General features: G+C 40.3%; 2 protein-coding genes and 1 pseudogene across 6 annotated transcripts; 2 read left to right on the top strand and 1 right to left on the bottom strand.

Moving 5' to 3' along the window:
• The first annotated feature begins 934 nt into the window (after positions 1-934).
• Positions 935-6,849, top strand: LOC139645229 (CD209 antigen-like protein C). Its single transcript, XM_071520897.1, has 6 exons — positions 935-1,052; positions 1,431-1,547; positions 1,955-2,212; positions 2,350-2,513; positions 2,669-2,802; positions 6,693-6,849. Exons 1-6 carry the CDS (start codon positions 935-937, stop codon positions 6,847-6,849), a joined length of 948 nt encoding a protein of 315 aa, XP_071376998.1.
• Positions 6,850-7,827: 978 nt separating this feature from the next.
• On the top strand, positions 7,828-10,110 carry LOC139645224 (C-type lectin domain family 4 member M-like; annotated as a pseudogene).
• Positions 10,111-10,256: 146 nt separating this feature from the next.
• Positions 10,257-14,855, bottom strand: ttc8 (tetratricopeptide repeat domain 8). 5 transcript variants are annotated; one of them, XM_071520875.1, is made up of 15 exons: positions 14,725-14,838; positions 14,322-14,348; positions 14,012-14,132; positions 13,818-13,881; positions 13,529-13,688; positions 12,870-12,959; positions 12,731-12,775; positions 12,519-12,604; positions 12,303-12,390; positions 12,081-12,191; positions 11,825-11,964; positions 11,561-11,735; positions 11,269-11,391; positions 11,025-11,108; positions 10,257-10,884 (listed from the first exon to the last, which is right to left on the bottom strand). In XM_071520875.1, exons 1-15 carry the CDS (start codon positions 14,836-14,838, stop codon positions 10,768-10,770), a joined length of 1,545 nt encoding a protein of 514 aa, XP_071376976.1. In that variant the 3' UTR covers positions 10,257-10,767. The 5 variants fall into 5 exon arrangements, with proteins under 5 accessions (XP_071376976.1, XP_071376975.1, XP_071376978.1 ...); XM_071520874.1 differs by lacking the exon at positions 14,322-14,348 and having other exon boundaries at positions 14,725-14,855; XM_071520877.1 differs by lacking the exons at positions 11,025-11,108; positions 14,322-14,348 and having other exon boundaries at positions 14,725-14,855.
• Between the last annotated feature and the right edge of the window lie 256 nt (positions 14,856-15,111).

The following is a 15,111-nucleotide window of genomic DNA, read 5'->3' as shown; positions in this document are numbered from 1 at the left end:
TAAAAAAAATAAAAATAAAATACTTTTATAGACTGTAAAGTTAATATTTTATTCTGCATATATTTTTGTATTGTATGGATGCACTGATGTAATAATACATTAAAATACAATAGCTAAAAATGAATACCAGATGAACAATTAAAATATTTAACAAGATATCATCCTACTATACATTTAGGTCAGTAATCTTGGTTATGAGTGGTCTACTTGACAGCTATTACACTATACTCCTCATATTATGATTCATATTTAATTATGTATTTTATTATAGATATTATTCTTATGCTGTTACTGTTGTTGTTTTCTGCACTGAAACTCCAAAGTGAATAACTCTCTCATGCTTTTGAAGCTCTGCAGCTTCTAACTTGTAACTATTTTTTTTTTAGTTATTGATAATTTAGAGACAAGAAAATGATTATAGGATCACAGTAAGCTTTTTTCTGTGGCTATTGACTTCCAATTTGTAATTTTACAAAGCCATTCAAATATCTAAATACTGACTGATGAGTTGATTACACAGCACAGTGGATTCACCGCTACAAAATATATAGAAGAAAATGTATTTCATATATTTCCACAAATCAACACATTTGATGAGATGAAATCAAAAGTGCCACTTCAGAACCACATCTCATACATAAAGCTTGAAAAAGATTACAAATCATTTCTTCTAGGGATGAGAAAATGAGCAGAAATTGCATTCACCCTCTGTAAATATTTAACAAATGAACTTGACTTGCTGTTTGCAACGTAACACACATATTTGTAAATGTGCACATGCTCTCTCTCTCCCTCTCTCTCTCCCACCCAAACACACACACACACACACACACAAACCTCTCTTCAGCAAGTTCATTTTGCAAGTGTTGACACAGGGCAATGTCCTGACAACTCATCTCACTCTCATATGACTGCTCTCATCTAGACAGTCAAAATGGAGAGCACAGAAAATTCAGAAAGCCATTTTGATGGTGCATATAACAAATTGATTTGTCAAGAGGATTTCAGTGCAGATGAACATCCTCGCGATTCTAACCCATTCCAGCAACAAGGTAAAGTGAGTCAAAAGTTAGAATAAACTTTAAAATGTGATTGAATAAACAAGGTGTTTTTGTCCGACCAGTTCTCTGAAATTTGTACCAGGTTCTAAAATAGTACTGACAAAATATGTTAAAATATGACAGCGATAATTTCCATGCCATAACTGATGCTTAATATGTATGTTTGTTGGTTGCTATAATAAGTTATTAAAACTGTTGCATGGATTTAATAAGTCTACTGTTTAAAATCACTGTATAGCTTAACTACATGGTTAGCACAACATCAATAGTAAAATATCTCTTGGATATTGGTTATTTTGATAACACTGTATTGCTAACAGTTTAATGCAGTTACCAGCTTTGATGATGATCCATTACCACTCTCTCTAGTGTCCATGTCCATGGTCAGAGCTGGACCCAGTTTGAGACATTACAGACTGGCTGCAGTGAGCCTGGCGCTGCTTGCCGCTCTTCTGTTAGCAGTTGATATTGGCCTGGGAGTCTATTGTAAGTCAGTGCTAAGACATACAGTGATCCTTGCAATTACTGGTACCTTTGATGAAAAGGTAGAACTGTATGAATTACAAAATTATTTTCTATACATTGTTTAAATGTATTTGCTCAGTATACAAAATTACCTAAGTTTACCTCTAGCCAAGTGCACTGATGCATTCAAATGCAAGAAACTTTTTTTTATTTTATTTTATTTTTTATTTTTGACCACAGGATATGTGCTGTTATTTTTGTGCTCATCATAAACAGAGCATTTAGCCTACCTTTGTTAGGTTACTAATAATTCTGAAGGACACTGTACTTATTCTGTAAATATTCCTAAATTAAGTTCAAGAGCTTCCTCAGTGCTAAACCTGTGAATACATTGCTACAGTAACATTGCATGTCTTCACCACTTACAGATAGCAAACTCACAGGTGGGCACCTTCCATATGGTGTAACACACATCAGCAGTGAGCTGGCCAAACTCCAAGATACTTACATGACTGCAATTGAAACCGTGGATGAGGCCAAGAAACAGCTGGCAAGAGAGATCAGTCAGCAGGAACTAACCAAGTGGGAGCTTGAACACCAGAAGAGAAGAAGCAATGACTATGAAGGGCAGATTGACCAAATTCAGCAGAGAAATGCAGCATTGCAATCCCACATCCCGATGATTAGTGAGACTTTTTTCACTGTGATTGTTTGTGTTATCAGAAGTTATTAAATGCATATTCAGGATAATCCTACCAATACCACATTATTGTATTTCTGTATGTTTGTGTGATTCACTGTTTCAATTTTCCTTTTGCAACAGAGGAGGGCTGCAGACATTGTTTACCAGGATGGATTTTTCTGAACTCAGTTTGTTACTACATACCTTTCTCTGACACTATCACACGCACAACTTGGTATGATGCCAGAGAAAAGTGCAAGAGGCACGGAGCTGACTTGGCAGTCATAGACAGCAGCGAGAAACAGGTAGGAATAGTCAACATTCAATTGATATTGCTGTACAATACATACAATTATATATTATTATTCATTACATTTTATTTCTCTGAGAAGAGGTCAGTGTCACTTACTCTGAGGATTGAAAAAGCAACTTAACTGTTTATATTTCTGTGTTTTGTTAGTTGTCAATAAGTCAACTGTTAATTGGTCAAGGCCTCTCAGGACCCGTTTCCCACAGTGGCTTTTGGATTGGGCTGAGAGATGAGCAAGAGGAAGGGACTTGGAAATGGCTGGATGGAACAACACTGATCGAGGGGTAAGCACTAAATACTGTACATGCTGCAAGAGACAATTCCTTAGAGCCTGTCGTTGTGGCTGTAGGAATCATTGGAATAATGTCCTGCTGTAGTGCAGGTTTCTGATGGTTCTGTGTTGTGTCTTTCCTGGCATGGAAGCGGATTTAAAATCAAGACACATCGGTGAAACTTTTCAAGAATTACTTGTTTTTTCTACTATGTGGGAATGACATTTCCTGCACATTAGTCATACCCCCAATTCTTACTTACTGGCACTACTGGCTGCAAGGTGAGCCCCCACACAGTTGTGGGTTGTTATGGATCGGTTTTTGAGAGGGTTACCCAATGAACTAAAAAGGTTTACGAGCCTCCAGAACCCTCAGACAGTAGATGAGATGATTTAATTGATTTGGTGGAATGTCACCAAGTGACCTCTGACATGCTTCAAGCAAGCAGAGTTGACGGGGGAGCGTCAAAGGTGAACCGATTCCTAGCGAAGGACTTGTAACCTGAGCCAAGAGGGGAACCGGTGAGGGAGTCGAGGCAGCGACCAATAGGAGAACCGGAGCACCTGCAGTACTGCTATGAGTGTGGTGAGACAGGCCACTTAGCCTGGGCTTGTCTTGGGCGCTTGGAGTCCATGCCAACCGCCTCTTCCACTGATTCAGCCGTGGGGAGACATGCACCTATGTAACCTCCCTTCTTGCCCACAAAAGTGCTCCTCCTACCACCATGCCGGTGAAGCTGGCTGGAACAGATACGGTGGGTCTATTGGATTCAGGCAGTAGAGTGACTCTTGCCCAGCCCCACTACCTTCCCCCATCTGGTGAGTCAGAGGCAACAGCTCCAGTGATGTGTATGCATGGGGATACAAGAGAATACCCCACTGTGGTGATTCCTCTAGTCACCCCAAAGGGGGCTTGTGAGGTGAGGGTGGGGATTCTGCCAAACATACCTGTTCCCCTGCTAATAGGATGTGACTGTCCCATGTATGAGGAAGCATGCTGCTGAAGGGTCAAAAGTCCTAAAGGCGGGAAGAAAGTGTAAGTAGAAAAAGAATATGTCTAACCCTCTTGCACACCTTGGGGTGCAGACCAGAGAGCAAATCATAGACCAGTTTTATTGGCCAGGGCGTGAACAGAACCATGGAAGAATACTGAGTGCCAGTTGACTGCCCCAAATGTACACTACAAGAACCCCCTTGTCCCGTTGCCAATCATTTCGGTACCGTTTGAGATAATTGGGATGGATTTGGTGGGTCCACTGGTCAAGTCTGCGTGGGGCCATCAGTACATCTTGGTGGTGGTACATTATGCAACAAGGTACCCAGAGGCCACCCCCCTCAGAACGATGACATCTAAGGCCATTGCACACGAGTTGTTTCACATGTTTACCCGGGTAGGAATACCAAAAGAAATCTTGACAGACCAGGGAACCCCATTCATGTCACAGCTTATGAAGAATGTGTGCAAAATGCTCAGAGTTTAACAACTGTGTACCTCTGTGTATCACCCTCAAAAATATGGGCTTGTGGAAAGATTCAACAAGACCCTCAAGAGCATGCTAAGAAAGGTGGTGGACCAGGATGGTAAGAACTGGGACCAGTTACTGCCATATCTGTTGCTTTCTGTCTGTGAAGTCCCTCAAGCTTCCACAGGTTTCTCGCCATTTGAGCTCCTTTATGGGAGATGGCCAAGGGTACTACTGGACTTGGTGAAAGAAGCATGGGAGGAGCAGCCCTCGCCATACCGCAGCCAGGTTGAACATGTCCAGGAGATGGGGGAGCAGTTGAGGACACTCTGGCGCTTAGTTCGGGTACACATGGCCGAGGCCCAGAAATCTCAGCAACAAGTGTATAATCAGGGAGCACAGCCCAGGGAATTTGTACCTGGAAGTAAGGTCCTGCTCCTGGTAACAATTGAAACCAAGTTCCTAGCTTCCTGGCAAGGACCCTGGGAGGTGGTTGAAAAAATAAGTGACATGAACTACAAAGTCAAGCAGCCCAGTAAGTGCAAGTTGTATCAGATTTATCTTGTAAACTTACTGAAGTGGCACGCCAGAGAGGCTTTGTTGTGTTCAGCATCTGTTCCTCAGCCTGTAGATAAACCCGTGCAAGAGGTACTGTTCAGGGAGGAATTCGCTGCAGCCCAACAACAGGAGCTCCAGGAGTTGGTCCAGAAGAACCAAGATGTGTTCTTGGAAAAGCCAGGCCACACAGATGTAGTCCAGCACCACATCATCACATATACTGCATACCTGAAGCAAAACGGGAGGCTGTGGAAAAGGAAATGAAGAAGATGTTGGAGATGGGCATCATCGAAGAATCACATAGTGAGTGGTCTAGTCCAATTGTGATGATTCCACAACCAGATGGTAGTCCGAGATTTTGCAATGATTTTCATAAATTGAATGACATAAGTAAGTTTGATATATACCCAATGCCTAGGGTGAATGGACTTAGGGACAGGCTTGGTGAAGCCTGCTTTATAAGCATCCTGGATTTAACCAAAGGCTATTGGCAAGTTCCTCTTTCACCAGATTCCAGGGAGAAGACTACCTTTGCCACTCCCCAAGGCCTGTTCCAGTATGCCATACTACCTTTTGGACTCCATAGGGTGTCAGTGACCTTTCAGCACGTTATAGATAAGGTTCTCTGTCCACACCGGGAGTATGCCGCCACCTACCTAGATGACATATCATTTGGGTATGGAGGAGGCAGAGTACTTGGGCTACACCATTGGCTGTGGCAATGTAAAGCCCCAGAGGAAGAAGCTGGATGCCATCAGGAACTGGGCCTGAATATCCACAAAGAAGCAGATGATAACATTTGTTGGCCTAACTAGCTACTACAGGCACTTCATACCTAACTTTGCCACCATAGCATCCTCCCTAACAGACCTCATGAAGGCCAAGCTTCCGGCCATGGTGAAATGGACAACAGATGATGGTGCAAACCGATGCCTCAGAGACTGGGCTGGGGGCAGTCCTGTCTCAGGAGATCAATGGTGAGGAACACCCAGTGTTGTACATTAGCAGGAAGCTGCTCCATAGGAAACACGGTATTCAATAGTGGAGAAGGAGTGCATAGCCATTAAGTGGGCTTTGGAAAGCCTCAAACACTACCTCATTGGGAGGCACTTCACGCTGGTTACAGACTATTCCCTGTTAGTCTGGATGGCCAGGAACAAAGAAACTAATGCCTGGTCACACACTGGTTTTTGGCTTTACAACAGTTGTTCATAGGTCAGGCATGGCCCATGGCAATGCAGATGCCCTCTCCAGGAAAGATGCCCTGTGGTCATCCAGTGCTCCACCCTCCAGTTCGAGTACGAGGAGTTGAGGGGGAGGGTATGTGACACATGCAGGGGAGAGTTCATGGGTGTAGTGGTGGATGGCTTCTACTTGCCACAGTCACACCTGGGGCTGATTACCGACCTTGATTGTTCCTGGCCTATATAAAAGGTCAGTCAGTTAGGAGAGGGGAAGCAACAAACCACCCAGGAGGAGAAGGGGTTTGGAAAAGGCTGAAAGCCTCGGGCATAGTATGGCAAAACTATTTGAGTTTGAAGATTCTGAAGAAGATTTAGGTTTTGTGACCCCTCTCCTTCAAGACTCATTTTTTTTCCTCCCCTGAGATTTCCCTTTGTTCGTTTTTGGTTTTGGTTATCAATAAAGGGGCCCATTGCTCTGCCCAACAGTATTCTTTGTGCTTGTTGTTTCATTTTCATGTTGCCTCCCCTGCCTGTACCACACACAACTGATGGTTCATTTTACACTTTACAGTTGTAGCATTTTTTACACTCATCTCTTTTGTCATTATAAGTCCATGATAATAAATGATTTGTAATGCATACTGTTTATAGTGGGAAAGCAGATAATGTCCAAAAAAGTAACCTATCCCTTGCTACAGGTACTGGAATGATGGAGAACCTAATAATCAGTATAATGAGGACTGCGCAGCTGTGTATCCCAGAAGCAACCCCTTCAAGGCCTGGAACGACGCCCCGTGCAGACATCCACTCAAGTGGATTTGTGAAATGGCAGCAAAATCTGAGTTAACACTGTAATTTTACCACATTTTACCACAATTAACTCCACCTTAGAGATTTTTTAACATCTTATCAAATGTTATTCTTTTTATTGTCATGTCAATATTAGTTGAAACTACAAAATGGCAAGGAAGGTTGGAATACCAAAACCACATCTGACATTATGAAATTAACTATAAAAAGTCATTCAATTCACTATAATAAATGTATTCTTTACCATATCAGTACTTTACCATGTACATTTTACTATTATATAAATCTGTATAGATAACATTAAATAAATAAGTAAAAGCCAAAACTAATGTCAGTACCCAAAATCATTTCAAACAGCAACTCAAAGGTCTTACTCACATCAGGAACTCATTGCCAGTTTTTATTTTTTTTTGTGATGTTTTTTACAGGGCATATTTTTTTTGTTTGTTTTTGTTTTTTTCAACTGCAAACTTTATGCAGAACATAGAACATACCACAAAGTGGTTGAGACATCAACAATGCTGTCTGCAATGTAACACATATTTGTACATGTGCACATGCTTGCTCTCTCTCACACATACACACACACAAGAGGATTTCAGTGCAGATGAACATCCTCTCGATTCTAACCCACACCACCGAGGTATAGTGAGTCAAAAGTTAGAATAAACTTTAAAATGTGATAGCATAAACAAAAACTTGTTGTGACCAATTCTCTGAAATCAGAACCAGATTCTAAAATAGTACTGACAAAATATGTAAAATATGACAGCGATAATTTCCATGCCATAACCGATGCTTAATATGTATGTTTGTTGGTTGCTATAATAAGTTATTAAAACTGTTGCATGGATTTAATAAGTCTACTGTTTAAAATCACTGTATAGCTTAACTACATGGTTAGCACAACATCAATAGTAAAATATCTCTTGGATATTGGTTATTTTGATAACACTGTATTGCTAACAGTTTAATGCAGTTACCAGCTTTGATGATGATCCATTACCACTCTCTCTAGTGTCCATGTCCATGGTCAGAGCTGGACCCAGTTTGAGACATTACAGACTGGCTGCAGTGAGCCTGGCGCTGCTTGCCGCTCTTCTGTTAGCAGTTGATATTGGCCTGGGAGTCTATTGTAAGTCAGTGCTAAGACATACAGTGATCCTTGCAATTACTGGTACCTTTGATGAAAGACTAGAAAAAGGTGGAACTGTATGAATCACTAAATCATTTTATATATACATACATATATATATCTATACACACACACACACACACACACACACACACACACACACACACACACACACACACACACACACACACACACACACACACATATATATATACATAAATATATATATATAATACTTGACCACAGGATATGTGCCATTATTTTTGTGCTCATCATAAACAGAGCATTTAGCCTACCTTTGCTAGGTTACTAATAATTCTGAAGGGCACTGTACTTATTCTGCAAATATTCATAAATTAAGTTCAACAGCTTCTTCAGTGCTGGAACTGTGAATACATTGCTACAGTAACATTGTATGTCTTCACCACTAGCAAACTCACAGGTGGGCACCTTCCATCTAATGGTATAACACACATCAGCAATGAGCTGACCAAACTCAAAGATACACCAGAAGAGAAGAAGCAATGACTACAAAGGGCAGATTGACCAAAGTCAGCAGAGAAATGCAGCATTGCAATCCCACATCCCAATGATTAGTGAGACTCTTTTCACTGTGATGTATCAGAAGTTATTAAATGCATATTCATGATAATCCTACCAATACCACATTATTGTATTTCTGTATGATTGTGTGATTCACTGTTTCAATTTCCTTTTGCAACAGAGGAGGGCTGCAGACATTGTTTACCAGGATGGATTTTTCTGAACTCCGTTTGTTACTACTTACCTTTGTCTGACACTATCACACGCACAACTTGGTATGATGCCAGAGAAAAGTGCAAGAGGCACAGAGCTGACATGGCAGTTATAGACAGCAGGGAGAAATAGGTAGGAATAGTCAATATTCAACTGATATTTCTGTACAATACATGCAATCCAATTTGTGCATATATCTTACTATTATTCATTACATTTTATTTCTCTGAGAAGAGGTCAGTGTCACTTACTCTGAGGATTGAAAAAGCAACTTGACTGTTTATATTTCTGTGTTTTGTTAGTTGTCAATAAGTCAGTTGATAAATCAAGGCCTCTCAGGACCCATGGCCAACATTGGCTTCTGGATTGGGCTGAGAGATGAGAAAGAGGAAGGGACTTGGAAATGGCTGGATGGAACAACACTGATCGAGGGGTAAGCACTAAATACTGTACATGCTGCAAGAGACAATTCCTTAGAGCCTGTCGTTGTGGCTGTAGGAATCATTGGAATAATGTCCTGCTGTAGTGCAGGTTTCTGATGGTTCTGTGTTGTGTCTTTCCTGGCATGGAAGCGGATTTAAAATGTATAAAGACACATGATCGGTGATAGTTTTAATGAATTACTCGTTTTTTCTACTATGTGGGAATGAAATTTCCTGCACATTAGTCATACCACTTAATGGTGGTATCGTCCTGGATTTTATTTCCAGGCATGGATTTAATCCAATCATGCCCTAAGCGGGTTTAGCAAAATCTAATTACTATTAAAAACAAAGGATTTTAAGTGTTCACTCTCATCATATTATTTACTTCGTCCTTGATGAGAGTGATGTCTTCCTGGATGACTGTATCCAAACAACAAGACACAAAGAATTCATGGAAGATTTTGAAATGGTATCTGAGGTAATTTCTCCTCCATGGAGAGATGAACACTCATTGACTACCTAGGAGATGAGTGGATGAAAAAACATCAGAAAATTGCCAGTATTACAGGCCCTCCATTACTGAAGGAAACATTTTGTAACATTTTGTGAATTATTATTTTAAATAATATTAAGCCCCCTTAAATGATGGTTCTTTAAACTTTACAATTGTGGCCATCAATTAGACTGGCTGCAGCAAGATTCAGCAAAAAATTATTACACCGGTCTTTCATCATTATAAGTCCATAATAATATATGATTTGTAATGGGGAAGAGATGCATACTGTTTACAGTGGGAAAGCACATAATATATCTACATAGTAACCTATCCCTTGCTACAGGTACTAGAATGATGGAGAACCCAATGATCACTCTAATGAGGATTGTGCAGCTGTGTATCCCAGAAGCAATCCCTTCAAGGCCTGGAACGACGCCGTGTGCAGACGTGAATACAAGTGGATTTGTGAAATGGCAGCAAGGTCTATGAGTTAACACTGTAATTTTACCACATTTAGTTTTAAGTTGTGTTAGAGTGAAGAATCAACTCTGCCGTAGAGACTTTTAGACATCTTATCAATTGTTATTCTTTTTATTGTCATGTCAATATTAGTCGAGACTACAAAATGGCAAGGAAGGTTGGAATACCAAAAACACATCTGACATTATGAAATTAACTATAGAAAGATGTGCCAATCAATTCACTATAATAAATATATTCTTTACCATATCAGTGCTTTACTATGTACATATTACTATTACATACATCTGTATGGATACCATTTAATAAATAAGTAAAAGCCAAAACGAATTAATGTCAGTACCTCAAAATCATTGCAAGCAGCAATTCAAAGGTCTTACTCACACCAGGAAATCATTGCCAGATTTTGGTGTTTTTTTAGAGCACGTATTACTAACCTGATGACACTATAGTTGTTCAGTACAGTAAAGTTGTTCTCACCGTTTGTTTGATAAGGTTCACTTTAGTGTTTATCTGTGTCTGAGTACTTTCAAACCTTACTTTCATACCTTTCAAACTTTTGAAAACCTCATCTCCTGACGTTTAATGCCTGCCACTGTTAGGTCTCTGATATCTGTGACGACTAGATCATTCACACCACACCTTGCTTCCTAAGCATACAGATCGGAGACTCACAGCACTGCAAAGTGCTGGCGAAGTTGTTTGAGAAGCTGCTGGGTGTCAACGTGCTCGGGAAAGGCATCCTCAGACCTTTGGGCAGCAGTGTAGCTGCTCTGTAGATCTCCAATCTGGACACAGACAAAAAACATCACTTTGGTATATTGTATCATACAGATCATACTTTATGTCTCTTTAGTCTTGATGTTGAAACAAGAATTAGGATTTGCACTGCTCAGATGTTCCTATGAATGGAATAGTAATATATTACCTTTTCAGAAAGAGTGGAGAGATTGAAGTGCGGTTCATACATGTGAGGGGCCAGTGATGCAGCTGTCTGCAAGAAGGCTTTCGACTGGATCCAACAAAAGATGGAACAATCATTAATACAGTGTCAACAGTATAATATCATATTTATATTTACATGTGAACTTAATAATGAGCTGTAATACAGTATACTACTTGCTCTAAAAAGACAGTGGCTTAAAAGCTACATATCTGAAAATGTTTTTCACCTGTTCAATACGACCTTTGCGCAGCTCAAGCACGGCAAGGTTGTTGTAGGCCTCAGCATGGTCATTATTAAAAGCCAAAGCCAGTTTAAAGCACTGATAGGCCAGTGTCAAGTCCCCTATGCCCTGTAAACACAGAAAAAATACACTTTGTACTGAGTGATAGGGTTCTATTTGCACGAGGCAGACAGTCAATATTTGATTTCTTTTTTTTAACTGCAAACCACGTAAAGAGGCAGAACATACTATGAAGAGGTTGAGACATCAGCAATGTTTTCTGGGATTCCTAACTCACCACAGCCACATGTCCTATGTTGTACCAGACATCAGCCTGCTCTTCGTCATTGGCCACCAGGGCCAGAGCCCTCTCAAATGAGGACAGAGTCATGTCGTACTGCTGGGCGTAGAAGCAGCACAGGCCCAGGTTGTTGTACAGCTGGCAGTTATACACACCCATCTGGAGCAACCGTCTAGCAAAAGGGAAACCATTTTGCATATCTACTCCACAGATAGGCTACAACATTTCAGACATTTCAGACATTCATGTAATATTTCTGACCTGTAGAAGCGCAGTGCAATCTCAGGCTGGTCGGTGTAGAAGTGATTGCTGCCTATACAGGCAATGGCTTCCACATGAGTGTTGTCTTGCTTCAGGACATCTTTGTAGTACTCTGTGGCCGAGGTAATGTTGTTCATCTCCTGTGAAAAGCATCACATTATAGACAGCAAATATGGCAGGTGTATTTTTTTGTCAAATGTTAAGTTTTAGAGTGGACTAAGAGTAATCTATAGTTATGATGACCAAGGTGACATGCCTCATGTATGCGAGCAATTCCTGTTAGGAGAGTGACCTCGCCTGGAAAGTGGTCCAAGCCTTGCTTGAAGAGGTTCAGTGCTGTTATCGGTTGATCCAGGCGCTGATACACCTTTTCAATTAGAAAACAGACACAAGTTCATCCAGGATTTTCTACTGTACAACAACTAATATGTACAATAACTAATATGTGATGTGTTTGCTATGATATCTCCATTTCTACCTTAGCAAGGTAGAGGTATGTATCCACCACCTCTTGGTGATTGAGAGCTGATCGAAACTGTTTTTCTGCTTCTCGATATAAACCAAGTCTGCAAATGTCATAGACAATTATCATTATGTCGATAATTAATAAGAAATCATATTTTGTGGACTAAGCATCTGATATTACACCAACAATGTTAAAACAAAACAATTTAGAAGTTTATAGATTACTCACCTGTAGTAACATTTTCCTAGCTGGACTTTCCACCACCAGTCTTTGAACTGAGCATGCTCAGTAGCTTGAGCAGCCAAATCTAAAGCCTGGACACAAAACAACAAGTTTTTGCTGCATGGAAAACTGTCAACAATCTTGCAATGTCAACTAATTCCTTATGTCATGTAAATACAAGCAAGATCAACAATATTTGCTTTGTTACAGCCACTTACATTTTTCACATCATTTTCATGATGGAAGATGTACTCAAACAATGTCTGAGGAAGGAAAAGATAGTTACTGACCTCACATAAAAGAGCAAAAATATGGACAGATGTATTCGCATGAACTGGAAGTCAGTCTCAGTCTTACCTTGGATAAATTGGGCGTTTGGGAATACTTGGCCAAATTTAGTCTTGATAAGTTTATAAATGGTCCTTCTGGATTGGTTAACATGGAGGCCTGGGGAAACAGTGAAACAAAATGTCATTCAACACGAGCATATCTTTTGAATTGAAACATAAAGCTTCTAACATCCAACAACTCCCTAAATATATATCTTTGATTCAAATAATCAAGTTATAATAATGTTACTTAATTAATATACCTTATTTGTATAGTATTTTTTAAAAACAAAGTTACAAAAGTGTTTCACAGTTAGGAAAGTAAAAAGTGTAGCACAAAGTGTAACGCAAAAACAATGAACAATACATAAAATAATTATATACAAGTCCAGTAATATAAATGACAAAGTAAGTTATATATTGGCCAAACAACAACAACAATGTTATTGTTAATAATAACAATAATGATATAAAGAAATAGGAGAAAACACTACAAAGAAAGACATAATTACAGCACTATTGTCACAGTGGACAATTGTATAAAATCGAGTTTATAAATGTCTGATTTGAAAGAAGATACTGATTTTGCGAGCCTGATCTCCTTGGGCAGGTGCTGTATTTCCAAAGTCTAGGAGCTCTAGTGGTAAAAGCACACCGACTGAAGAAATTTCGGTCATATTTACTCACTGTTCCCAGACGGACGTATCTCCCAGAAGCACTAGTGACAGGACGAGCAGTGCTTGCAGTGCGGGGGGTCTTGATGGCCTGCTCCATCGTCCCAGGTCTCCCCGACTGTGTGCTGGGTCTCACAAATCCTGTGATAGGACGCCCTGACTGGGTCATAGGCCTAACATGAAGAGGAAAAAACTCAGATAAGGTGTCTCTTTCCATTTCTTTACCTTTATTCACTCCCTGGAAATGTACTCAATGGCAAATTTCAATACCTCTTATAAAAGTGTCATCTAGTATACAGTACCTGACAGCTGCTGTGGGACCGCCGCCATGACTTGTTCCCGGGAGTCTCAATGATGTTCCAGGGCCTGGAAGAGAGCCAAGTCTTATCAGTCAAAAGAAATTTTACTTTACCACAACTTCTATAAGATTTTGTTGAGTAAACGTGTGAATAATTAATTTGTAAGTTTGAAGCACTGAGAAAGAGTCCAGACTTACGTGCAACCTGAGCAATAGAGCTCTCATCCAGCATCATCTCAGCAATCCCCTCCTGGTCTACCTCAACTTCATCTATGTATACCATCTCTGTCAGAGCACGGGTTTTCAAACTCCATGCAGCCTATGAAACACACACACACACACACACACACACACACACACACACACACACACAACGTTAAATCATAGAAATGCTTTGAAAGGGCAACTCGTCTACCCACTTAGTATACATGTTACAGTAAGGACCAATGTTGAACTATCCAGTGATGAAAAGGGACAACAGAGAGGCACAGTCAGCAGTCAAGGTTACCTCTGAGATAAGCAAGGAGCCAGCGTCCTTAAGACAGCATGAGTGAGTTATTGAGAGAAAAGGCGAGAGTTGAGGACAGTTTTGAATACACGGGGCAAAACAAGAATGAAAGCAAGATATAAGGCGGAGGAAAACAAAGTGAAAATGTAGAGAAGAGATGTAACGTAGTAGCTAGGAACAAGTGTCAGCTACAAGGAAGGTGACTGGTGATTCAGAGGACCAGTAAATGTAACGTTAGCTAACTGAACTGGTAGATTCACTGCTTCACTACTAATCAGGATTATACATCACTTGCTACAGCTCGCCCGTGTTTAGCAAGCTAGCCGCACAGTAACGTGAGAGCAGGCTTTCCACTAGATAATCGTTAGCATGCTAGGCTACCCGGCTAACCACACAACAGTACCTGGTCGTACGGGCTGTCCTCTAATATTTTTGAACAAATATCAGAACATTGTTGGAACTTTCGCCTCCGGAAATAGCTCCATGCGAGAAACAAAGGGTCCATCGTTACTTCCATTGTTTTAGACGAGTAAAGAAACTGTGCAGTGGAAGCAGTTGATTAGCAAGCTAGCATTAGCTCTTCAGCGAAGGTGGGATGATGGCGAAGAAGAAGCTTCCTCTGTCGCTCGGCAACGGGGGAGAAGGGAGGTCCTTTACTGCCGGATCTTCCTCCTGTATAAACTAAACTAAACTAAACTAAACTAAACTAAACTAAACTAAACTAAACTAAACTAAACTAAACTAAACTAAACTAAAATAAAATAAAATAAAATAAAATAAAATAAAGCAC

Source organism: Centroberyx affinis, unplaced genomic scaffold (assembly GCF_046629955.1).
Source record: "Centroberyx affinis isolate AG114_WGS23_722 - 3 ecotype Tasmania unplaced genomic scaffold, CSIRO-AGI_Caff_v1 ptg000830l_1, whole genome shotgun sequence".
Taxonomy (NCBI): domain Eukaryota; kingdom Metazoa; phylum Chordata; class Actinopteri; order Beryciformes; family Berycidae; genus Centroberyx; species Centroberyx affinis.
Note: the sequence above shows the minus strand (reverse complement) of the source record. Positions and strands in the feature narration are given on the sequence as shown.

Coding starts and splice junctions, on each gene's coding strand:
- LOC139645229 (XM_071520897.1), top strand. CDS start 935: ATGGAGAGCACAGAAAATTCAGAAAGCCATTTTGATGGTGCATATAAC. Junction 1,053..1,430: donor TAACCCATTCCAGCAACAAG/GTAAAGTGAGTC, acceptor CACTCTCTCTAG/TGTCCATGTCCATGGTCAGA. Junction 2,213..2,349: donor ATCCCACATCCCGATGATTA/GTGAGACTTTTT, acceptor CTTTTGCAACAG/AGGAGGGCTGCAGACATTGT.
- ttc8 (XM_071520875.1), bottom strand. CDS start 14,838: ATGGAAGTAACGATGGACCCTTTGTTTCTCGCATGGAGCTATTTCCGG. Junction 12,391..12,518: donor CTAGGAAAATGTTACTACAG/GTGAGTAATCTA, acceptor TGACATTTGCAG/ACTTGGTTTATATCGAGAAG. Junction 11,109..11,268: donor GCAAAGGTCGTATTGAACAG/GTGAAAAACATT, acceptor TGTTGGATCCAG/TCGAAAGCCTTCTTGCAGAC.